This window comes from Oratosquilla oratoria, chromosome 4 (genome assembly GCF_046742065.1).
Source record: "Oratosquilla oratoria isolate Oo_2021 chromosome 4, ASM4674206v1, whole genome shotgun sequence".
NCBI classification, from domain to species: domain Eukaryota; kingdom Metazoa; phylum Arthropoda; class Malacostraca; order Stomatopoda; family Squillidae; genus Oratosquilla; species Oratosquilla oratoria.
The window spans coordinates 56,316,713-56,337,425 of NC_134780.1; the positions used below are offsets into that span (position 1 = coordinate 56,316,713).

General features: G+C 39.9%; 1 protein-coding gene across 1 annotated transcript in view; it reads right to left on the reverse strand.

Moving 5' to 3' along the window:
- Afg3l2 (AFG3 like matrix AAA peptidase subunit 2) overlaps positions 1–20,713 on the reverse strand; it is a 56,458-nt gene that overhangs the window by 35,595 nt on the left and 150 nt on the right. The window contains exons 1-5 of the mRNA XM_076184201.1: positions 20,618–20,713; positions 14,747–14,982; positions 9,410–9,580; positions 9,163–9,256; positions 695–860 (exon numbers count right to left, since the gene is read on the reverse strand). The exon at positions 20,618–20,713 is cut by the window's right edge and continues 150 nt beyond it. Coding sequence (XP_076040316.1) covers positions 695–860; positions 9,163–9,256; positions 9,410–9,580; positions 14,747–14,982; positions 20,618–20,704 — 754 coding nt within the window. The 5' untranslated portion in view covers positions 20,705–20,713. The remainder of the gene's footprint in view (positions 1–694; positions 861–9,162; positions 9,257–9,409; positions 9,581–14,746; positions 14,983–20,617) is intronic.

The following is a 20,713-nucleotide window of genomic DNA, read 5'->3' on the forward strand; positions in this document are numbered from 1 at the left end:
ATCCATCTCATCCTTGGTCATCCCTTCAAGTTCACTCAACCTCTGCTTTCCTTACTCTTTTTGGTTATCTTTCTTCACTCATTCTTTCCATGTGCCCAACCATCCCAATAAATTTTTCATCAGCACTACCTGTCAGCTCCTTTCCCACCCTATTCTCCTCCTCACCACCTCATTTCTCATTCTATCCAACCTTACAACCCCCACCATACTTCTCACACTTCATCTCAAACACATTTAAACTTCTCCTTTCTGCCTCACTGTGGTGGTATAGTAGCAATTCAAGGCAAGTAGCAGATTAGAGGGATAGTAGAAGTTAAAAGTGATCAGTATTCTTTTTTGAGTGGAAATTATTCTCCAATCATACACTTGACCCTTTAGCATGTCAGTACATATGCTATAATAGCAACTGCATAAAACATGCAATCAATACCCCCAAAAGGGGTTTTCTTAAAGTCTACCTATTTACCAAGTGCTTTTTTCCCCCTTGTAAGGGAGGTAGCCAGTCAAAAGATGCTCCCACTCCCATCCACCATCCTTGTTTCCTTCTTATCTTTGCTCATCATGGATGAAGGGTCATCCTTGTCTCTTGCCCACTGCCCAGGTCAGAACCAATGTAACGTTCTTAAAGTACTGCCTAAATATAACTATGCAACCAGTATTCCAATGCAAGAGATAAACACTAATTTCAACTAACCTATGATTAGTAGTGTGGGCAGGAATGATGTTAAACTTGCAGCTTCCAGTTCATTTTTATACACAACAGGGATAAAGTTACTTGGTTCAGTCCCCGACTCCATTTGTGCAGCTTCCAGATTGCGTTCAAATGTATCAACTGACCCAATGCTGAACCATAGTGTTGTCTGAAATGTATGGACACTATAGCTAATAACCAATAATAAATGGTGGAAAATACAAAAATATTGTAAATGCCAGAGTTAAGCAAGGTACTCTCACCTCTCCTGTTTAGAGCATAATGGATATGGTCATAAGTAAAGTAAAACAAAGAATGAAATTGATTGGTAACATGCAGATGATGTTACTCTATGGTTATATGATCCTGAGGAATTAGAAAGAGCTCTTCATTGTTGGAACTAATGTCTTGCAGAGGGAATGAAAATGAACCCAAGACAGAAATATTGAAAATAACTAAAGGAGACAATGAAGAAATAAACATGGGTAGAGAATAGAGATAAAAATGCTGATGTTTTCAAATATCTAGGATGCATTTCTTCTCAGTTGAGTGATAAATATAGAGTGGAAATAAATGAAAGAATAGCAAAATATATCAGATGCACAGGAGCTCTATATCCTATAATGAGAGACAGACATTATGAAAGAAGTTAAAAGGACATATTTGAAGGGGTGCTTACATCAATAATTATATATGGATCAGAGTTGGACAATGACTAGTGCAGACAGAAGTAGAATACAAGCAATAAAAATAAAGACTAAGTACAATAACTGGGAAAACATGTCATGATAAATTAAGAAATGAATACATGAGAAATACTGTACGAATAACACTAATTATAAACATAACTGAAAAAATAAAACCACGAAAATGATGGAGGGACGGCATGGAAGAGACACTGAAGAAGCACAACATATCAACTACTGAAGGATCACATAAGGAAGGAATCTTCGAAGATCGCACAGAATGGAGAAGACGGATGTTCGCAGTGGTAGGCTGAGGCAATGTAAGTAGGAATCATGAAAAATGGGGTTAGAGGACCAACTTCCAATCTAGTATGGTCTCCAATAACATATCAATTTATTGTCCAAGATTTCTCTTACTAGAGACCAGTGGCCCCAAGGAATCAGACTACTGCCATCAGGCTAGTCCATAGGTCACACAAGAAGATATCTGACATCAGTTTGGTTTTCTCACGGTGATCCATCCATACATACATACATATACCAAGGCTTTTTCCCCCTTCCAAGGGAGGTAGCCAAAAAGGGAAAGGCATAAAAACACTCCCACCCATTTCATCCCTAAATACACTCCACACCCCTCCCACCCTCCCTCTCATCTGAGCACCTCCTGGATGACGGGTCATCCCTGCACCCTGCCCACCGCCCTGGGTCAGAAGTAGTGTCGCAAGACGCAGCACATCCACAGCAAGGCCGCTTCATTTAATCGGCGACCCCCCTTGCATATAAGGAGAGGACGGGGAGAAATCCCTTCGGGCTGCGTCAAAATTTACTCACACATCTACCTCCTCATGCAATCACAACATCATCGAATATACAACCATTCTCCACTCACCTCTGTCTTCCGTCCTCTCCCTTCCTTCCTCAACAGACATTACCCTCTTCCCCAAAGCCCCCTTCACCCCATCCATCCACCTCATCCTAGGACATCCCCTCATGTTCACTCCCTCCACATCTGCCTTCCATACCTCTTTTACTAGTCTTTCTTCACTCATTCTTTCCATGTGTCCAAACCATCCTAATATTCTTTCATCAACCCTATCTCCCAAATCCTTTTTCACCCCTGTTCTCCTCCTCACCTCCTCATTTCTCACTCTATCCAGCCTAGTAACCCCCACCATACTTCTCAGACACCTCATCTCAAACACATTCAAACTCCTTCTCTCTTCTTCTCTTATGTTCCACGTTTCTGCCCCATACAGTGCTGTTGGCACAATCACTCCTTCATACAGTCTCCTCTTCGCATCCATTTCCAATTGTCTATTCCTCATTACACTCTTTAACCCACCAAGGCATTTACTCGCTTCTCTCAATCTACATTCTACCTCCACCTTCACTCCACCTTTTCCTGCTACACTTGCACCCAAGTATCTAAAACTATCCACTTCATCCATACATACATCCATCCATACATACATACATACATATACCAAGGCTTTTTCCCCCTTCCAAGGGAGGTAGCCAAAAAGGGAAAGGCATAAAAACACTCCCACCCATTTCATCCCTAAATACACTCCACACCCCTCCCACCCTTCCTCTCATCTGAGCACCTCCTGGATGACGGGTCATCCCTGCACCCTGCCCACCGCCCTGGGTCAGAAGCAGTGTCGCAAGACACAGTACATCCACAGCAAGGCCGCTTCATTTAATCGGCGACCCCCCCTCTCCGTCCCCCTTTGCATATAAGGCGAGGACGGGGAGAAATCCCTTCGGGCTGCGTCAAAATTTACTCACACATACTACCCCACCCCCCAGCCCATTCCTCCTCATGCAGTCATAACATCATCCATATACAACCATTCTCCACTCACCTCTGTCTTCCGTCCTCTCCCTTCCTTCCTCAACAGACATTCCCCTCTTCCCCAAAGCCCCCTTCACCCCATCCATCCACCTCATCCTAGGACGTCCCCTCATGTTCACTCCCTCCACATCTGCCTTCCATACCTCTTTTACTAGTCTTTCTTCACTCATTCTTTCCATGTGTCCAAACCATCCTAATATTCTTTCATCAACCCTATCTCCCAAATCCTTTTTCACCCCTGTTCTCCTCCTCACCTCCTCATTTCTCACTCTATCTAGCCTAGTAACCCCCACCATACTTCTCAGACACCTCATCTCAAACACATTCAAACTCCTTCTCACTTCTTCTCTTATGTTCCACGTTTCTGCCCCATACAGTGCTGTTGGCACAATCACTCCTTCATACAGTCTCCTCTTCGCATCCATTCCCAAATGTCTATTTCTCATTACACTCTTTAAACCACCAAGGCATTTACTCGCTTCTCTCAATCTACATTCTACCTCCACCTTCACTCCACCTTTTCCTGCTACACTTGCACCCAAGTATCTAAAACTATCCACTTCCTCCAGTCGCTCTCCCTTAATGTTCACTTCCAGTCTACTGCCACTTTCACCCCTTGTACATCTCATCACCTTACTTTTACCCACATTTATCTTTAGCTTTCTTCTATCACATACTCTCCCAAACTCTGCCACCAGCTTCCTCAATCTCTCCTCTGACCCTGCCACAAGCGCAGTGTCGTCCGCAAACAACAGCTGGCTCACCTCCCACTTTTCTCCATTTTCTTTAACCATCTCCAATCCCTGACTCACTACCCTAGCATTCACCTCTCGCACCACCCCATCCATGTATAAGTTGAACAGCCAGGGCGACATAACGCATCCTTGACGAAGTCCCACCTTTACTTCAAACCACTCACTCTCTCCATTTCTAATCCTAACACATGCTCTACTACTCACATAAAAACTCTTGACAGCTCCCAAAAGCTTTCCTCCTATCCCATAAATCTGCATAACCTCCCACAGTGCCTTTCTGTCTACCCTATCATAAGCCTTTTCCAGATCCATAAAAGCCCAAAAAACATCCTTCCCCTTTCCTATAGCTTTCTCACATATCTGTCTTACCACAAAGATCTGATCTACACAACCTCTACCCGTCCTAAATCCACACTGTTCCTCACCAATTACTCCTTCTGTTCCTCTCCTAATCCTCTCAATTAAGATTCTCCCATAAGCCTTCCCTACTACACTCAACAGGCTAATCCCTCTGAAATTACTACATTCACACTTGTCCCCTTTTCCCTTGTAAAGAGGAACTATACAGGCACTACTCCAGTCCTCCGGTACTCTACCCTCTCTCCAGCAAACATTAAATAACCTCACCAACCAGTCCACCATCACTGAACCTCCCTTTTTCAGACATTCTGCATGACATCCATCCAGACCAGGTGCCTTACCTGCTTTCATCATCTTTACAACTGCCTTCACCTCATCCTTCCTTATTTCTCCTCCATTCTCCTCACTCCTCACTCTCATTTTCTTCGTATTTCCCACTGCAGCTATCTTTCCCTCCCTATCCTCCTTCACATTCAGCAACTCCCTAAAATATTCTGCCCATCTTCCCCATCCATACATCTTCTAATTGTTTTCTAGTGCATTTCTAACTAACCTTAGAAGAAATACCACACTTTGTAGCTCAACAAATCCTTTCTTTCTCCTTCTTTAACATAGAAAGGTTTGTCAGTTTCCATTTACAAATGCCTTAGAATACCCTTTTTAATAGTACAAACCTTGTTTTAGCACTTTTATATTCTTTTACAAAGTAAATAAATGTTAACACTCCATTTTTAATTTTTTTAAATATAATAAATTCTAATAAAATCATGGTAAAATAGACCTGTACTCATCAAAAATGAAAGACTGATTGAATCTTAAACCATAATTGGTTACTCTAAACTTACCAGCCAATAGCATGGCCAGAAACATTAATGCTGGCATCGTATGCCACATATTTTTTTCAATCTAATATAAGTTTATGTACTGTATTATATTGCTATTTTGCTCTTTTTTTTATTAATAAATGTGTTTATGAATGAAATAATAGTAATATTTAAGGTTTAAATTAGGATATCATTTTTTTTAAGGTTTCAAGTAATAGCACAGAGATGCCTCACAGATAGATGGGAGAATTGCAAACACATTTTAGTTAGGTTTGATGGAAACATTTGCAGATATACAGGGTTGCAAATGGGTGGGGGTTCACTGTATAGATAGAAAGTAGAACTGGTGTCTGTGGTGAAGATGGGGTTTGCACCAGGGCTGTGCAATGTCATCATAATTTTTCAATGTGTGTATGATTGGTCGGGAGCTAAATGCAAGGGTGAGGAGATGAGGGATTGGAAATGGTTAGTGAGACTGGAGAGAAGTGGGAAGTGAGTTGTTTGTGGAAGAGACTGTGCTTGTGGTTAGGTCAGAGGTGGGTCTAAAGGAGCTAGTGACAGAATTCAGGAGATTATATGAGGAAATTAATAAATATTTTCCTCAAGTTTCACTAAGTGAAAAACCCACAGCCCAACAGTAGCTGCCAACAATCCTTGGATCTTTCCAAATCTCTCTGGGAAGACACATAGGAATGATGTCTATGTTGTATCATTGCAGGACTGTTTCTATATCACCAGCTCAAAGTGATTGGGAGAGAAGAGCAGTTCCTAATTGTCAGCTCTCAATGCATGAAAAAGTATAGGATATACAATTGAAGTTGATAAAGAGAGATCTTGGGCTCAGTGCAGAAACAGAGTGCCAGCCCCAGGGTGATGGAAATGAGGGGTTCTGATGGATTTTGAAAATGGGTGTGTGAGGAGAAACTTCAAAGTAAATGTGGTTTAAAGTAGAGCATTGAGATATAGAAGAGATGGGTTTGGCAGTAAATCGGAGATAAGTCTTAATTGAGAGAGGTTTGAAGAAGTGGATAGTTTTAAATATTTAGGGTCACATGTTGCGAAACATGTCTCTCCATTATAAGGGAGTATTCAATTCAAACCACACAGCCTAAGACCTTAAAAACATACAAAACTACAAAACTGATTCAACCATCCCTCCCACCTCAGTGACACAAGGATAAAGGGTCACCCTGTCCCCTACCAACCTACTTGGACCAGATGCAATGCAGTGAAGCATAGCTCTTCCATGACAGGGCCCAACAGCCAGAACTGGTTTAGCTCCACCTTATCTATAATAATTTTCTTTTTAGTTTAGCTACTACCAACCTATTCTACTCATTTTCATGGCATTCCCTTTGTAGCAAAGTAATTGATACTTTACACATCTCATCCTGCAAAACAAGATGCACCCCAGCTGGCCACAGACACACTTACACCAATTACAAGAGAGCTAACTGGGAAGCCTTTACTGAAGAGACAGAACAACATTTTGAAACACTTAACAGTACACCAATCACAAACATAAACAATGCTGTGCACGCTTTTAATACAATCATACAAAATGCAGACAAGAGATACATCCCTAGAGGCAACAGAAAATCACACAACCCCAACTTCACACCAGAAATCCAAGGCCTCATCAGACAACGTGACACACTTAAACACGATACCCCCACACCTATCCCTCAAAACATAGCAGACCAAATACAAACACTAAACACTGTGATTGCCAATAAAATACATGAACAAAAAACACAAAATTGGCAAAACTTTATCAATACACTTGATCACAAAACAAACACCAGCAAATTGTACAAAACACTCAACAGCATCACACTATCCAACACTAACACTACACGCTCTCACGCAGCAATAATCACAACAACAGATAATCTACCCTCAAACAGACAACAAGCAAACGCACTCATACGTCATTTTGCACAGACGAGCCATCTTACATCTCACCCTGACGACCGACGCACCATTCGACGTAAGAAAGACTTCCCCACAGACTCAGACTATACACCCTTCATAGACAGTCAGACAAAACTCATAATGCATAATCTCAAGCACTCATCTGCCTGTGGCCCTGATAACATAAGCAACATCCACCTAAAACACATTGGACCACAAGGTATACTCGCACTCACAAACATTGCAAACTACAGCTATTCACACAACACTATACCCGACATCTGGAAGCATGGTAAAATAATCACCATTCCAAATTTGGAACCGAACAAAGACCCAACAATCCCAACATCGCACCGCCCAATCACACTTCTCTGCACCCCCTCTAAAGTCATTGAACGCCTAATACTTAAACTTGTCACACCACATATTCCCCTTGCTGACTCACAACACGGTTTTAGGCCACTACACTCCACAAACACTCTTCTGACAAACCTCACACAAAGAATTTTAGATGGCATCAATTCAGATAGGCCCCACCACAGAACACTTCTTATAACATTGGACATTAGTAAAGCTTTTGATGCTATCCCCCGCCCCAACCTAACAAATAAAATATATAACACAGACATGCACAATAACACCAAAAGATGGCTGGCCAATTATCTGGCAGGCAGGAATGCTCATGTGTCATATAATGGCCAATCATCGCACATCAGAAACATTAAGAACGGAGTACCACAGGGCTCAGTTCTATCCCCCACATTATTTAATCTATACATGCATGACTTACCCACGCCAGACACCTCAGAAATACAAATCTCTTCCTACGCAGATGACATAACAATCACATGCACACATCGTAACACAGACAAAGCTGCAGAAATAATCCAGCCTTACCTTGACACACTCAACACATGGTTCATCACAAACAGACTCAAAATAGCTCCAACCAAATCTACAGCAACACTTCTCACCAACTGGACAAAAGAACACAAATACATACCTCATCTCTACATCAACAACACTCTAATACCACACACAAACACACCGAAAATTCTTGGTGTAACATACGATACATCCATGTCTTTCAAACAACACCTCACAAACATAAAAAACAAATGCACACCTAGACTTAACGCACTTAAGTCAATCACTGGAACAACATTTGGACAAAACAAAGAAACTAATATAACAATATACAAACAATGCATACGCTCAGTGATGAATTATGCGAGTCCTGCATGGGCTCCTAATCTCAGTGAGACACACCACAACACCCTTCAAATCATACAAAACAAAGCCCTAAAAACAATTACAGGCTGCACAAATACATCACCTACAGACCATTTACACCATGAAACAAAAGTCCTCAAAGTCAAGGACCACCTCGACATGAGAGGCACACAAACACTTGCTGCAGCCACCACAAACACATCACACCCGCTACACTACATAGCAGAACACCCACACACACCAAGAAACATTAAAACTACACCCAAAGACCTTTATTACGCACAGATACTCTCTTCTCTTCCTCCACAACCACCAAATACCAGCCTCCGGAAACATATTCATAATCATATCACTCACCGCTCCATTAACACACTGAAAGACAACACACTGCTGCATGCCAGACCCCCTGATATCCACCCTTCTGAATCCTCTCTCCCACGAAAGGACAGAGTCCACTTGGCCAGACTGCGATGCGGTCACCACCCAGCACTTCTAAGCTACCAGAAGAGGCTGGACGACCGTGTTGTGAACAGCTGCCCAGGATGTAACACTTCACCCCATACCATACAACACATAATGGAAGACTGCATTATACACAATCATGCACGCAAACAACACAACATACACTCTATAAAGGATTTGTGGGAAAACCCAGTTTCGGCTGTGGCCTTCCTTGGGGAGACGGGACTGCTCGGACAGACAGTCTAGGGAACGACAACAACAACAACAACATCTCATCCTCCATTTTTGTACCAGCCTGATTACTGAAATAGCACTAATCTTCTTATAGTATATTTGTCTATGCGCAAAATTGTGTACAGATGGTGATGGAAACTATACTTACAGCTCCCTCCACTTGATTGCCAGGAATGAGTTTAACTCTCACCCATTTCTTGTTTACCACCTCCAGCTTCTCCACTATGCCCTTTACCAAATAGCTGAAACACATTTTTTTTCAGTCAGTGAATTATCATAGGATGAAATGACTATTCATAAATCTAGCTATACTTATACAAAGTATATGAAAACCAATTTCCTTTTTTCATTATTGTTATTAAACAAAAATAATAATTCTTTGACAAGCACCTTACCTTTTAGAAAATTCTTTCCATGTAATTTCCTTATATCCCATCTGATAAAAGGCAGTAACTGCTAAAAAGCCAATGGCTGCAAGAGCGCCAACTGCTAGCCATTTGTCACGATCTCCTTCCTGTTTTGGCCGTGCTCCTCTTCCACCACCACCACCACCGCCACCACTTCCTCTGCAAAGACATTTACATTTTTAACATGTTACCTAAGAATCTTGTCTTTACCCAACAAATACTTGTTGATTTCAGCCTCAATGGTCAACTGTAGATCCACTTCTCCTTACACAATAGAGCTTCTGGACTTCACAAAGGTTATACATATGGTGAGAAATTATTGTGAGGCTTTGATTGTGTTCAAACAGCTCAGAGTGAAAATGTAGTCAGAAACCTATGCCATCATATTAACCATACTGACTAGGTAATAGCACTAGTCTACTGCATCTATGTCTGCCACTACAGTGAAGGTTTGAGGACCTGTGAAAATGCAACTCGAGCAACTGTCTGACACAGCATTTTCACAAAGTTTGAGTTTTTTTTATTACCAATCTTTTAAATTTAAAATTGAGGGCCAACCTATACATGGGTAATAAGTTCATTAAGTGAAATTTTGCATTAAACCTGGATATACTTTATGATGCCAACACAAGACAAGTAACCTGCTATATTATTGGAGGACACCTGAGGCCTAATGTTTATGTGACTCACTTCCATAATGTAATTTCCAAGATAATAATAAATACTACCTTCTTTCAATGGGTGGAGAAGTAACAGTAGAATGGTTAGTAAGATTGTTTAATGTGCATCTATGGGAAGTAAGTGTACTGATGGACTGGAGAAGTGCACATGTAGTTCCACTACACAAGGGAAAGTGGGATAAGTATAAATGCAGTAGTTTTAGATGGATCAACGTTTTAAGCAGCTCTGGGTGGTTTTTTAATTTTGCTGCTATTATGGATGGATTTTTTTTTACTTCACGCTTTAGGTCAGGATGCAGTCTTAGAAGTAGTCTTCCTCTTGCCTCCAGGGCCTGGTTTCCATGGTGGTGTGGTGTTGGGTGGGAGCTTGGCTGCGTCCAATTTCAGCCTGTATATGGACCATCTGTTCACACTCAGTGCCTCTACTACATGTTTCCCAGGCATTCCCTGCTCCATTAGGATGAGAGCATGGGTCTTTTTCATGTTGAGCTTCTTATGTCCCATTGTGATCAGCTAGAGTCGTTTGGTAGGGCTCCAAGGTTAATACAAGTTTCATGTGACAAGGCACAAAAAAGCAAGGCAACACACACACTCTCACTGGGCTCTGAGAGCACGCAGATGTGTGAGGTGTTGATGAGTGGTTGAGGGATGAGGCCTGGTGTGACTCACGCCACCGCAAGCTCCGCCCACAGATCGCATGGCTGAGACCGCAAACATAAAGTACACCTCTAATCATGTGGGAGCATTGTGTTTTTAAAGGAAACTTTTTCTTCTTGGGTGCTGTACTATAAGCCAGTGACATAAAGCCTGCCCCATAATGATACATGCAGACACCAGTTCAATATTTCTTCCTGGAGAGATCAATGGGAAGGCCTGAAGACTACTGCTAGTTGCTCTAGAGCTCCAGTTTCTAGGTTGTAAAATGAGAGAGGTAGTGAAGGATAAAAGAACAACAGGAGTAACGGAGGAATGAGTATGTTTCAAGGAACAAGAGCTAAAGTGTTCCAAGATTGTATGTGGGATGAGTATAGGAGGGAACAGGAGAGGTAGCGAATAGTGAGATGAAAAGGTATAGGAAATGGTGGAAAAAAATAAGCAAGCATATGAATATTGGTTGAAAAGTAGAGCAAGGGAAGCATGTGATAGGCTGAGAAGGTGTTAATTCAATTGCTGATTCGAGTTTCACCAAGTGAAAACAGCTAAAAGCAGTAGGGGAAGGGGAGCAGTCACAAAATTTCAGCTCTCCATATGAAAATAAATGTTAAAGTTGATAAGAGTGAGATCTTGGGCGCACTTGTCCACATACATTTGAAATATGCTGTTTCTGTATGGTCACTGAATCTCATTAAAGACAGACAGATTGGAAAAAGTACAATGGTGAGCCACAAAACTGATTCCAAATATCAAAAATAAATCATACAAAAATCAACTAAAACATATGAATCTGTTCTCCCTAAAAAAGCATAGACTCAGAGGTGACTTGATACAGGTCTTTAAGATTCTAAAGGGAATTGACAACATCAAAAGTGACAAAATTTTCACACTGAATGAGAATCAGACAAGAAATAATGGTCTCAAACTGTCAGGAAATAGATTTAATTTAGAAGTGGGTAGAAACAACTTCGCCGTGCAGTTAATGAATGGAATAAACTTCCTGCTGAGGCAGTGCAATGTAGTTCACTTCGAAACTTTAAGATTTGTTTAGATAAACACCTAAGCAAGATGCTGTAATGTCTGCCATTTATTTTATATTAATTGGGAGGTGCTAAGATAAGAGGGAGGGTGGAGGGGTGTGGAGTGTATTCAGGGATGGAATGGGTGGGAATGATTTTATGCCTTTTTCTTTTTGGCTACCCCCCTTATAAGGGGGAAAAAGCCTTGGTATATGTATGTATGTATATATATTTGTTTGTCATTATTTGTCTGTTTACTATCATCTGCTTGATTTTCATTTATCATTACTTATCTGTCAATTCATTATCATCTACTATTTACATGTTTGTTTATTATTTAACTATACCTATGCATTTATTGATTTATTTATCATTATATTATTATAATTCTATTTATTTACTTATTTATCATTATATAATTCTATTTATTTATTTATCACTATTATGATTTTTTTAGGAGGTGCTAAGATAAGAGGGAGGGTGGAGGGGTGTGGAGTGTATTCAGGGATGGAATGGGTGGGAATGATTTTATGCCTTTTTATTTTTGGCTATCCCCCTTGTAAGGGGGAAAAAGCCTTGGTATATGTATGTATGTATGATTTTTTCACATCCAACCTAGTTATGGACCACAAGTTCTCCTGTCGGCATGCTCCTCCTTTGTAATCTTTTGAGTGTCAGCCTCTCAAGGTGCTTGCAGTTGGAAGATACTGAAGCAGTTTGTGGCAGTTGTTTGGGAAGATATGTAAAAGGAGAATACTGCAAGTAAATATAAGCAAAAGTACAGTGATGTGATGTACATAGGAAAAATGGTGGCAGCGAGCTGAAGTAAGTTAACAGGAGAGAGGATGGAGGAAGTGGAGAAGTTTAAGTGACACATAGTTCAGTCCAGAGGCCGATACCATTTTCTTGAAGACCACAGGTATTCTGCAAGAAAGTTCAGAGGCAACAGGGTAGATTTGCCAAAAACATTTAGGGGTAATGGAAAGTGTCAAAGAGAAATAGCTACCAAGGAATGAATAAAAAAAAAAAAAAGACTGTATGACAATGAGATTGTGCCCATGACACTGTATGGAACAGAGAACTGGTATGTAAAAGAAGCACAAAGGTAAAGCCTAAATATCTTTGAGATGAAGTGTTGAAGAAGTATGGTGGGGGTTACAAACTGAGAAAAGTGGAGGTGAGGTTGAACGTAGGGGGGATTGAGGTAGCAGATAGGATTGTGTTCATAGAATACAGAGATGGCTCAGGCATTTGGAAAGAGCAAGTGAAGATTGACTAGAGAGAGATAGAGAAAAAAAAGTATGGAAGGCCAAGGTGGATGGAGCAAACTTGAGGAAAAGAAAAAGAATGGGGAGGACAAATAAGCTGAAATAAGAACTGAGTGCAAGAGAGTGTCTGTCGAGCATGGAAAGGAGAGGGCAAAAGATAGATATGAATGAATAGTGATTGTGAATGGATGAGAAATGGATGCAGCCTGAAGGGATTTCTCCTTGTCACCTCTGTAAATTCTTGAGTGGATGAGGGAATTTTAGCCACCAAGTTTTGGCTGTTGGGCTCTGCTGTGGAAGTGTTATATTTTGGTTTACTTCCTCTGACCTGAACAGCGGTTGGGGAACAGGGATGTTCATTTATCCATGATCTCAGATAGAAGGCACAACAAATAGGTTTAGGATGGGTGCAGGATGTGTAAAGGATGGGTATATGTATATACTTCTAGATGGAAAAATGTTACAAGTGGAGTTCCTCAGGGTTCTGTTTTTGGGCCACTTCTATTCATAGTATATATAAATGATATAGACCATGGACTAAAATCTACTGTTTCCAAATATGCTGATGATACAAAACTGTGCGGAATGGCAAATGATCACTTAAACCAATTAGATATTCAAGAAGATTTAGATAAATTACAGCAATGGTCTGAAAAGTGGCTAATGAAATTTAACACAAGTAAATGCAAGGTAATGCACATAGGTAAAAATAACAGTAAGTACGATTACAAGTTATTTCGAAATTCGATAACAAAAGTGGGGTAGTGAAAAAGATCTCGGCGTAATTATCAGTAACGGTCTCAAATCATCCAAGCAGTGTATTTCAGCCTCTGAGAAAGCAAATAAGATTCTAGGACATTGTGCGATCTTTTGATTTCAAAAGTCCATCACTCATTAACAAGCTATATAAATCATTAGTTTGTCCACATTTGGAATATGCTGTTTCCGTATGGTCACCCAATCTCATTAAAGACATTGACAGACTGGAAAAAGTACAACAGCAAGCCACAAAACTGATTCCAAATATAAAAAATAAATCATACAAAAATCGACTAAAACATATGAATCTGTTTTCCCTAAAAAAGCGTAGACTCAGAGGTGACTTGATACAGGTCTTTAATATTCAAAAGGGAATTGGCAACATCAAAAGTGACAAAATTTTCACACTGAATGAGAATCAGACAAGAAACAATAGTCTAAAACTGTCTGGAAATAGATTCAATTTGGAAGTAGGTAGAAACAACTTTGCCAACCGTGTAGTTAATGAATGGAATAAACTTCCTGCACAGGTAGTGCAATGTAGTTCAGTTCGAAGCTTTAAGAATCATTTAGATAAACAGCTAAGTAAGATGCTGTAATGATTATAATTTATTTTATATTATTTGTTTTTGTTTTGTTATCATTTGTCTGTTTGATTTTCATTTATTACTAGTTATATGTCAATTTATTATTATTTACTATTTACCCGTTTGTTTATTATCTAACTATACATATGCATTTATTTATGTATTTTATTTGTTATTTACATTATTATAGTTTTTACTTATTAATTTATTATTATGATTTTTTTTTGCATCCGACCTAGATATGGACCAAAAGGTCTCTTGTCGGCATGCTCCGCCTTTGTAATCCTTATATACAGTATATAATAATTATAGAAAGTAAGATTTTGTTAATAATTCATAGTACATAATTCAGCCTTACTTGCTACTAGTCCCAAAGAGGCCTAAGTTGAAGGGATCCTTTGGGGGTCCTGCAGACTTATTGGGAGGATCAGTTTTGGGAGCTTGTGGCTGTTTAGAAGCCTGTGGTTGTTTCCCTCCTGCACTTTCCCGAAAATATTTTTCAAATCCCTTGGGTGGCTTTTCACAAAACAGCTGCCATTGTCGTAAAAGAGGGGAGCTCGCTGTTAACTGTAAATTGGAAATCTGCTGGGTAACCTGCAAACATGAAATATGCATGCAATTATTTCTCTTTACTCAAATAATCCAAATAAATATCAAGCAATCAAGCATCTAAAATAATAAACCCAACACTGTTCAGCTGAATCTCATATTAAATAAACCTCCTGTAGATAAAGGAAACTAAATTAGGGCTATGAACCATATATATATAAATATATATATAAACATGAAGATTTGGATTCTGGGGTTCATATTGGTGAAGAGAGTAAAGCACAGACCCAATTTGAAGGGTTTATTAAGCCTGACATTTCAATTCCTGTCCAGGAATAGTCTGCAGAGGGTATAATGGGTTACATACAGTGAACTTGTTTTTATGTGGTCCAGGATTCACTAAGGTCCTCTCTCAGTTGCATCCCAGACAACATAAAAACAAGTTCACTGTATGTAACCCATTATATCCCCTGAAGACAATTCTTGGACAGAAATCAAAACATCAGGCTTAATAAACCCTTCAAATCGAGTCTGGTGCTTTACTTTCTTCATACACACACACATATATATATATATTTCTATATACAATAATAATTATCTTTTGTTCAATATTTACTTTTACTATTCTTTGGAAAAAAACAAAAAAATCACAACAGTGGCACTATGTCTTCCTTCAATAAACATATAATAAGACTGTAAATGTTGTCTGCTAATTGCTCCTTAAATTCTTTAAGTATCTAGCCTGCGATCCTGTCAGGTCCTGAAACTTTTGTCACATCCAATAATCCCAAAAGATTGAGCACTTCCCTGACTTCTACATCACTATCTTCTAAACTTGAATTTTTCCTCCCCTTGCTTTCCTCCAAAAAAAATTGCTCTTTTAAGAAGACCAATTGGAAACTTTTATTCATTATTTCTGCCTGAGCTGAGGCCTATTCAAAATCCTCACCACCCACTATTAGCTTGGCAATTACTTCCCTGTGTCTCAATTTACCATTTATACAACTATAATTTTCCCAGGGCAAGCACTCAGTTGGGGAGCAGAAGAAACACTTTATGGACTGCCACAAAATGTCCCTCAATGCCCTGGACACCAGTTTCAACACTTGCAAATCCCTTGCCTAAGATCATCCAGCCTGGAAAAGCAAGATCTGCTGCAGCCCATGCATTCGAGACCAGATGCACTACTAAGGCTCAGAGAAAACATTCTGCACACAAAGCTCGAGCCACCTCCAATTCCAATGCAGCACCTGCCCATGTATGCCCTATATGTGGGTGAGCCTTCTGGGCTAAGATTGGTCTCATCAGCTACCTCTAGACCCACAGCCACAGATTCTAACTCTGAAGCCAAAATCATGGTCTTCTTCATTAATGAAGAACAAACATTATTATTACAAACCTATAAAACAGTTTTGGTTCTTCTTTCCATTTCTCTACAACATACATATACATACATATACCAAGGCTTTTTCCCCCTTACAAGAGAGGTAGCCAAAAAGGAAAAGGCATAAAATCATTCCCACCCATTCTATCCCTGAATACACTCCACACCCCTCCACCCTCCCTCTCATCTTAGCACCTCCTGGATGACGGGTCATCCCTGCACCTTGTCCACTGCCCTGGGTCAGAAGAAGTGTCGCAAGACACAGCACATCCACAGCAAGGCTGCTTCATTAAATCGGCGACCACCCCTCTCTGTCCCCCCATGCATAAAAGGAGAAGACGGGGAGAAGTCCCTTCGGGCTGCGTCAAAATTTGCTCATACATACTATCTCACCCCCCCATCCCACCTCATGCATCACAACATCATCCATATACAACCATTCTCCATTCACCCCTGTCTTCTGTCCTCTCCCATCCTTCCTCAACAGACATTCCCCTATTCCCCAAAGCCCCTTCACCCCATCCATCCACCTCATCCTAGGACATCCCTTTATGTTCACTCCCTCCACATCTGCCTTCCATACCTCTTTTACTAGTCTTTTACTAGTCTACAACACCTCTTTAAAATTACATTTTCCTCCCTTCAAATTTTTCTATAGTCATTTCTTGCTTGTTTGTAATACTCATTTGTTTTATTGCTTCTTTTACCCCCTTTTCCCCAAACCATGTCCCTGGCCTTTTGTGCAATCTTGCACCTTTTTTTTAATCAGTCCTGTTTTTGCTTCTTCCTACTATTAATCTTTGGAACATGTTCGTTCATTCCTAGGTTGTAAATGTCAAGAAAGATTTCACATTTCCTCATTATTCCCACGGTATTCATGAATTCCTCCCAGTTTCCTTCTTCATAGAATCTTTTCAACCACAAGGAATCTGCTTTCTCAATTGTATCTCCCTTACCTGTGATTTATTCATCCACTGGATTTATTTCCTCATCCTCGAGCTGAAATTCAATTGTTACATTGTCAGTTTTTCCTATGGTACAAAGGTAGTTCAAGGAGCTGATGATGTCAGGGTCTTTAGTTAGTAGCAGATCTAATCTTATGGGAATGTCATCTCTTATTCAGGTCACTTACTTTACCCATTGGGTCATTGTGTTCTCCATTGCTAAATTTGAAATATTTCCCTAAGAATCTGCTTTACCACTTGCTTTCCATTCCTCCCAGTTGACCTTACTGCATTTAAAATCTCCAATAAGGACTAAATTGCTACTTTGTTCAATAGTTTTCTTTTGCAGAAGTATTGTGTTCAATAACATTTCTTGATATTCAAGCTTGTTTATCCTCAAGTAGTCATTTATCTCCAACCTGGCCAATATTAAACCATGAACATTAGCTGCCTTCAGTTTTCTTGTAGTGTTTCCTTTGCAATATTTCCTTCCTTTTTTTTTTTTTTTCTTTATATAAACCATTTCCTCACATTCTGACAACTAAAGAAAATCTTCTACTGTCCTCATTTCATTTTTGGTTTTGGCTTCCTCTACATGCTTTGTGTCTTTGGGCATCCCTCTTCATTAGCATCTTTCTTCTTCCAAAAACTAGTTAACTTTTACTCCTGCACTAGCTTCCAAATCTTGCTGATTACTATGTTTACCATGGCTTGCAACTTGAATTTTATTTTCACTGGACATGTGCCATTCCTCTTGTACTGACCAAACCTAAGCAAATTATTAATATGGTCTGTTACATCTGCGTCCTTCCCTAGAATCAAAGAGGCAATTTCCCTATCTTTCTGCATCTCATGTTCCTGGCATAACTTCCATGAGGTGATGTGGTTTTCTCATCAGCTAAAGAGTATGAAGCACATAGTCTTGTCAACTACATAAATCCTATGGATTACTATATCTACAGCGTTGTTGAAAGAGGAACTAATTAACATCCTCATAATAATATAGCTTCACTAAAGACTGCCATTGTTGAGGTGATGACCAAGATGAACAATAACCATTTATTGCAGACATGTCAAAGATTTAGGTCTCATATTGAAGCAGTTATAGAAGCTGAAGGTGGATTTATAGAATAAATGTATAAATAAGGTTATTGAGACTTTGTGCATAAAATTTCATTAAAATATGTTTGTTTACTACTAAGTTATAGTTGTTTTAATTTAATACTAAACTTGTCCTCAAATACCCCTCAAACCCTGTATACAATTTTTGTTTTAACTTACAAATTCAATATTTAATATATTATATTGATATATCATTTTGGCATGCACAAGGTAGCCATCATCATCGTCAAACCAACATCAATGGGACTGGACAGATGACACAAACATAGTGTCTTGAAGTTCTAGTCACAGCTCTATTTAGTAATGTATTACTTTTAGCAAGGTTTTTGTTAATGATTTCCATACATACATATACCAAAGGCTTTTTCCCCCTTACAAGGGAGGTAGCCAAAAAGGGAAAGGCATAAAATCTTTTCCACCCATTCCATCCCTGAATACACTCCACATCCCTCCACCCTCACTCCTATCTGAGCACCTCCTGGATGACGGGTCATCCCTGCACCTTGTCCACTGCCCTGGGTCAGAAGCAGTGTCGCAAGACACAGCACATCCACAGCAAGGCTGCTTCATTAAATCAGCGACCCCCCCCTCTCCGTCCACCCATTGCATAAAACGAGAAGACGGGGAGAAATCCCTTCGGGCTGCGTCAAAATTTTGCTCACACATACTACCTCACCCCCCATCCTCCTGCCCATTCCACCTCATGCATTCACAACATCATCCATATACAACCATTCTCCATTCACCCCTGTCTTCCGTCCTCTCCTGTCCTTCCTCAACAGACATTCCCCTCTTCCCCAAAGCCCCCTTCACCCCATCCATCCACCTCATCCTAGGACGTCCCCTCATGTTCACTCCCTCCACATCTGCCTTCCATACCTCTTTTACTAGTCTTTCTTCACTCATTCTTTCCTTGTGTCCAAACCATCCTAATATTCTTTCATCAACCCTATCTCCCAGCTCCACCAAGAAAAAACAGATATTACATTGATGTACTTTAATTTACCAAATTAATATATAATTTTCTATTGCTTTATCATGTGGTTGTGCACTTTTTTTTTATTAATACCAGGATTTATTTCAGTACTGTTTCTGCTGAGATCTGCCTACCTCCTCAATATTTTTTCTATTCTGAATCAACCTGTTAACTTCACCAATATTTCTTAAAGTTCTCCTGGAATTAAAAAATCTACCTTTTACTACAACATTTATCAATAGAAAATAATCTACCAAAGTACCGTAATCCATTAATTTGGTAATGGATAGGTATCTGCCCACAATCATGGTCATTAAGTACCAAACAACCAGAAGTTGTGATACCCAAATCATCTACAGCAGAGCTCAAATGAGTAATATTCCAGATGACACAAGCAGCACATGGAGCACCATATCTCTCCAAGCTAATTCCTTCACCAGAGCGGCCACCAAGCTCTTCAATAGTCTCCCCAACTATCTTAAGAACACTACATCCTGCACAGTGGAAGTATTCAAAAGATGGCTAGTTGCCTTCCTACAAGAAATTGAAGACACACCTCCCACACCATCCTATAGTAATATGTGGCCCCACCGCAACAAGCTGGTACATCATATACCATTTCACTGGAGCCAACATGGCCAGGGGGAAAGCAGCTGCAGTTCCTGTAGCTGAGGCGAAGACACCGAGATATCCATGAGATAACATAAGGTAAGGTTACACATCATTATTTTCCGAATTAAATGTGTTCCTCCACACTTGTTTGGATGCAATAAGTGGAGTCTTCTTTTCGACATTTTCATCACATAAAAAATTCTTTAGCCATGCTTACCATGGGAAGGGTGGGAAAGAAACATGATTCTGAATGGGACCTACAGGATTCCTGTGCCCATCTGAACAAGTTATGTTCAATATATTAGGAAGTGGGGACTGATGAGATTTTTTTTATTTCCATACTAACCAATATCAGGCCAGCAAATCCTTTTCTGCTACCTGTAGAGTATCCATATTACTACAAAACATTCCACAATTCAAGTGTGGCTGTGGGGGAGGATGCATGATAAACAAATGTTATCATCCTGACTTGTGTCTGCATTTTTCACTTTCCGTTTCTACAATTTCCAAGTCTGACTACGACATGCCGATACTTAATTTACTTATATGCATACCAACAAAAATTATATTTGTAATCAATTCTTATATTTATATATTCTATTTCCCAAGTTCCAAATTAGTTCAAAGATATGGTATACTTACTTTAGCGGGATCAATTAATCCAGTTTTAAAGCTTCGCTGCAAAAGGCGTTCTATCCTTTTCGAGAGGAAAAGGAATCTGTGAGCCATAGCTGAGAT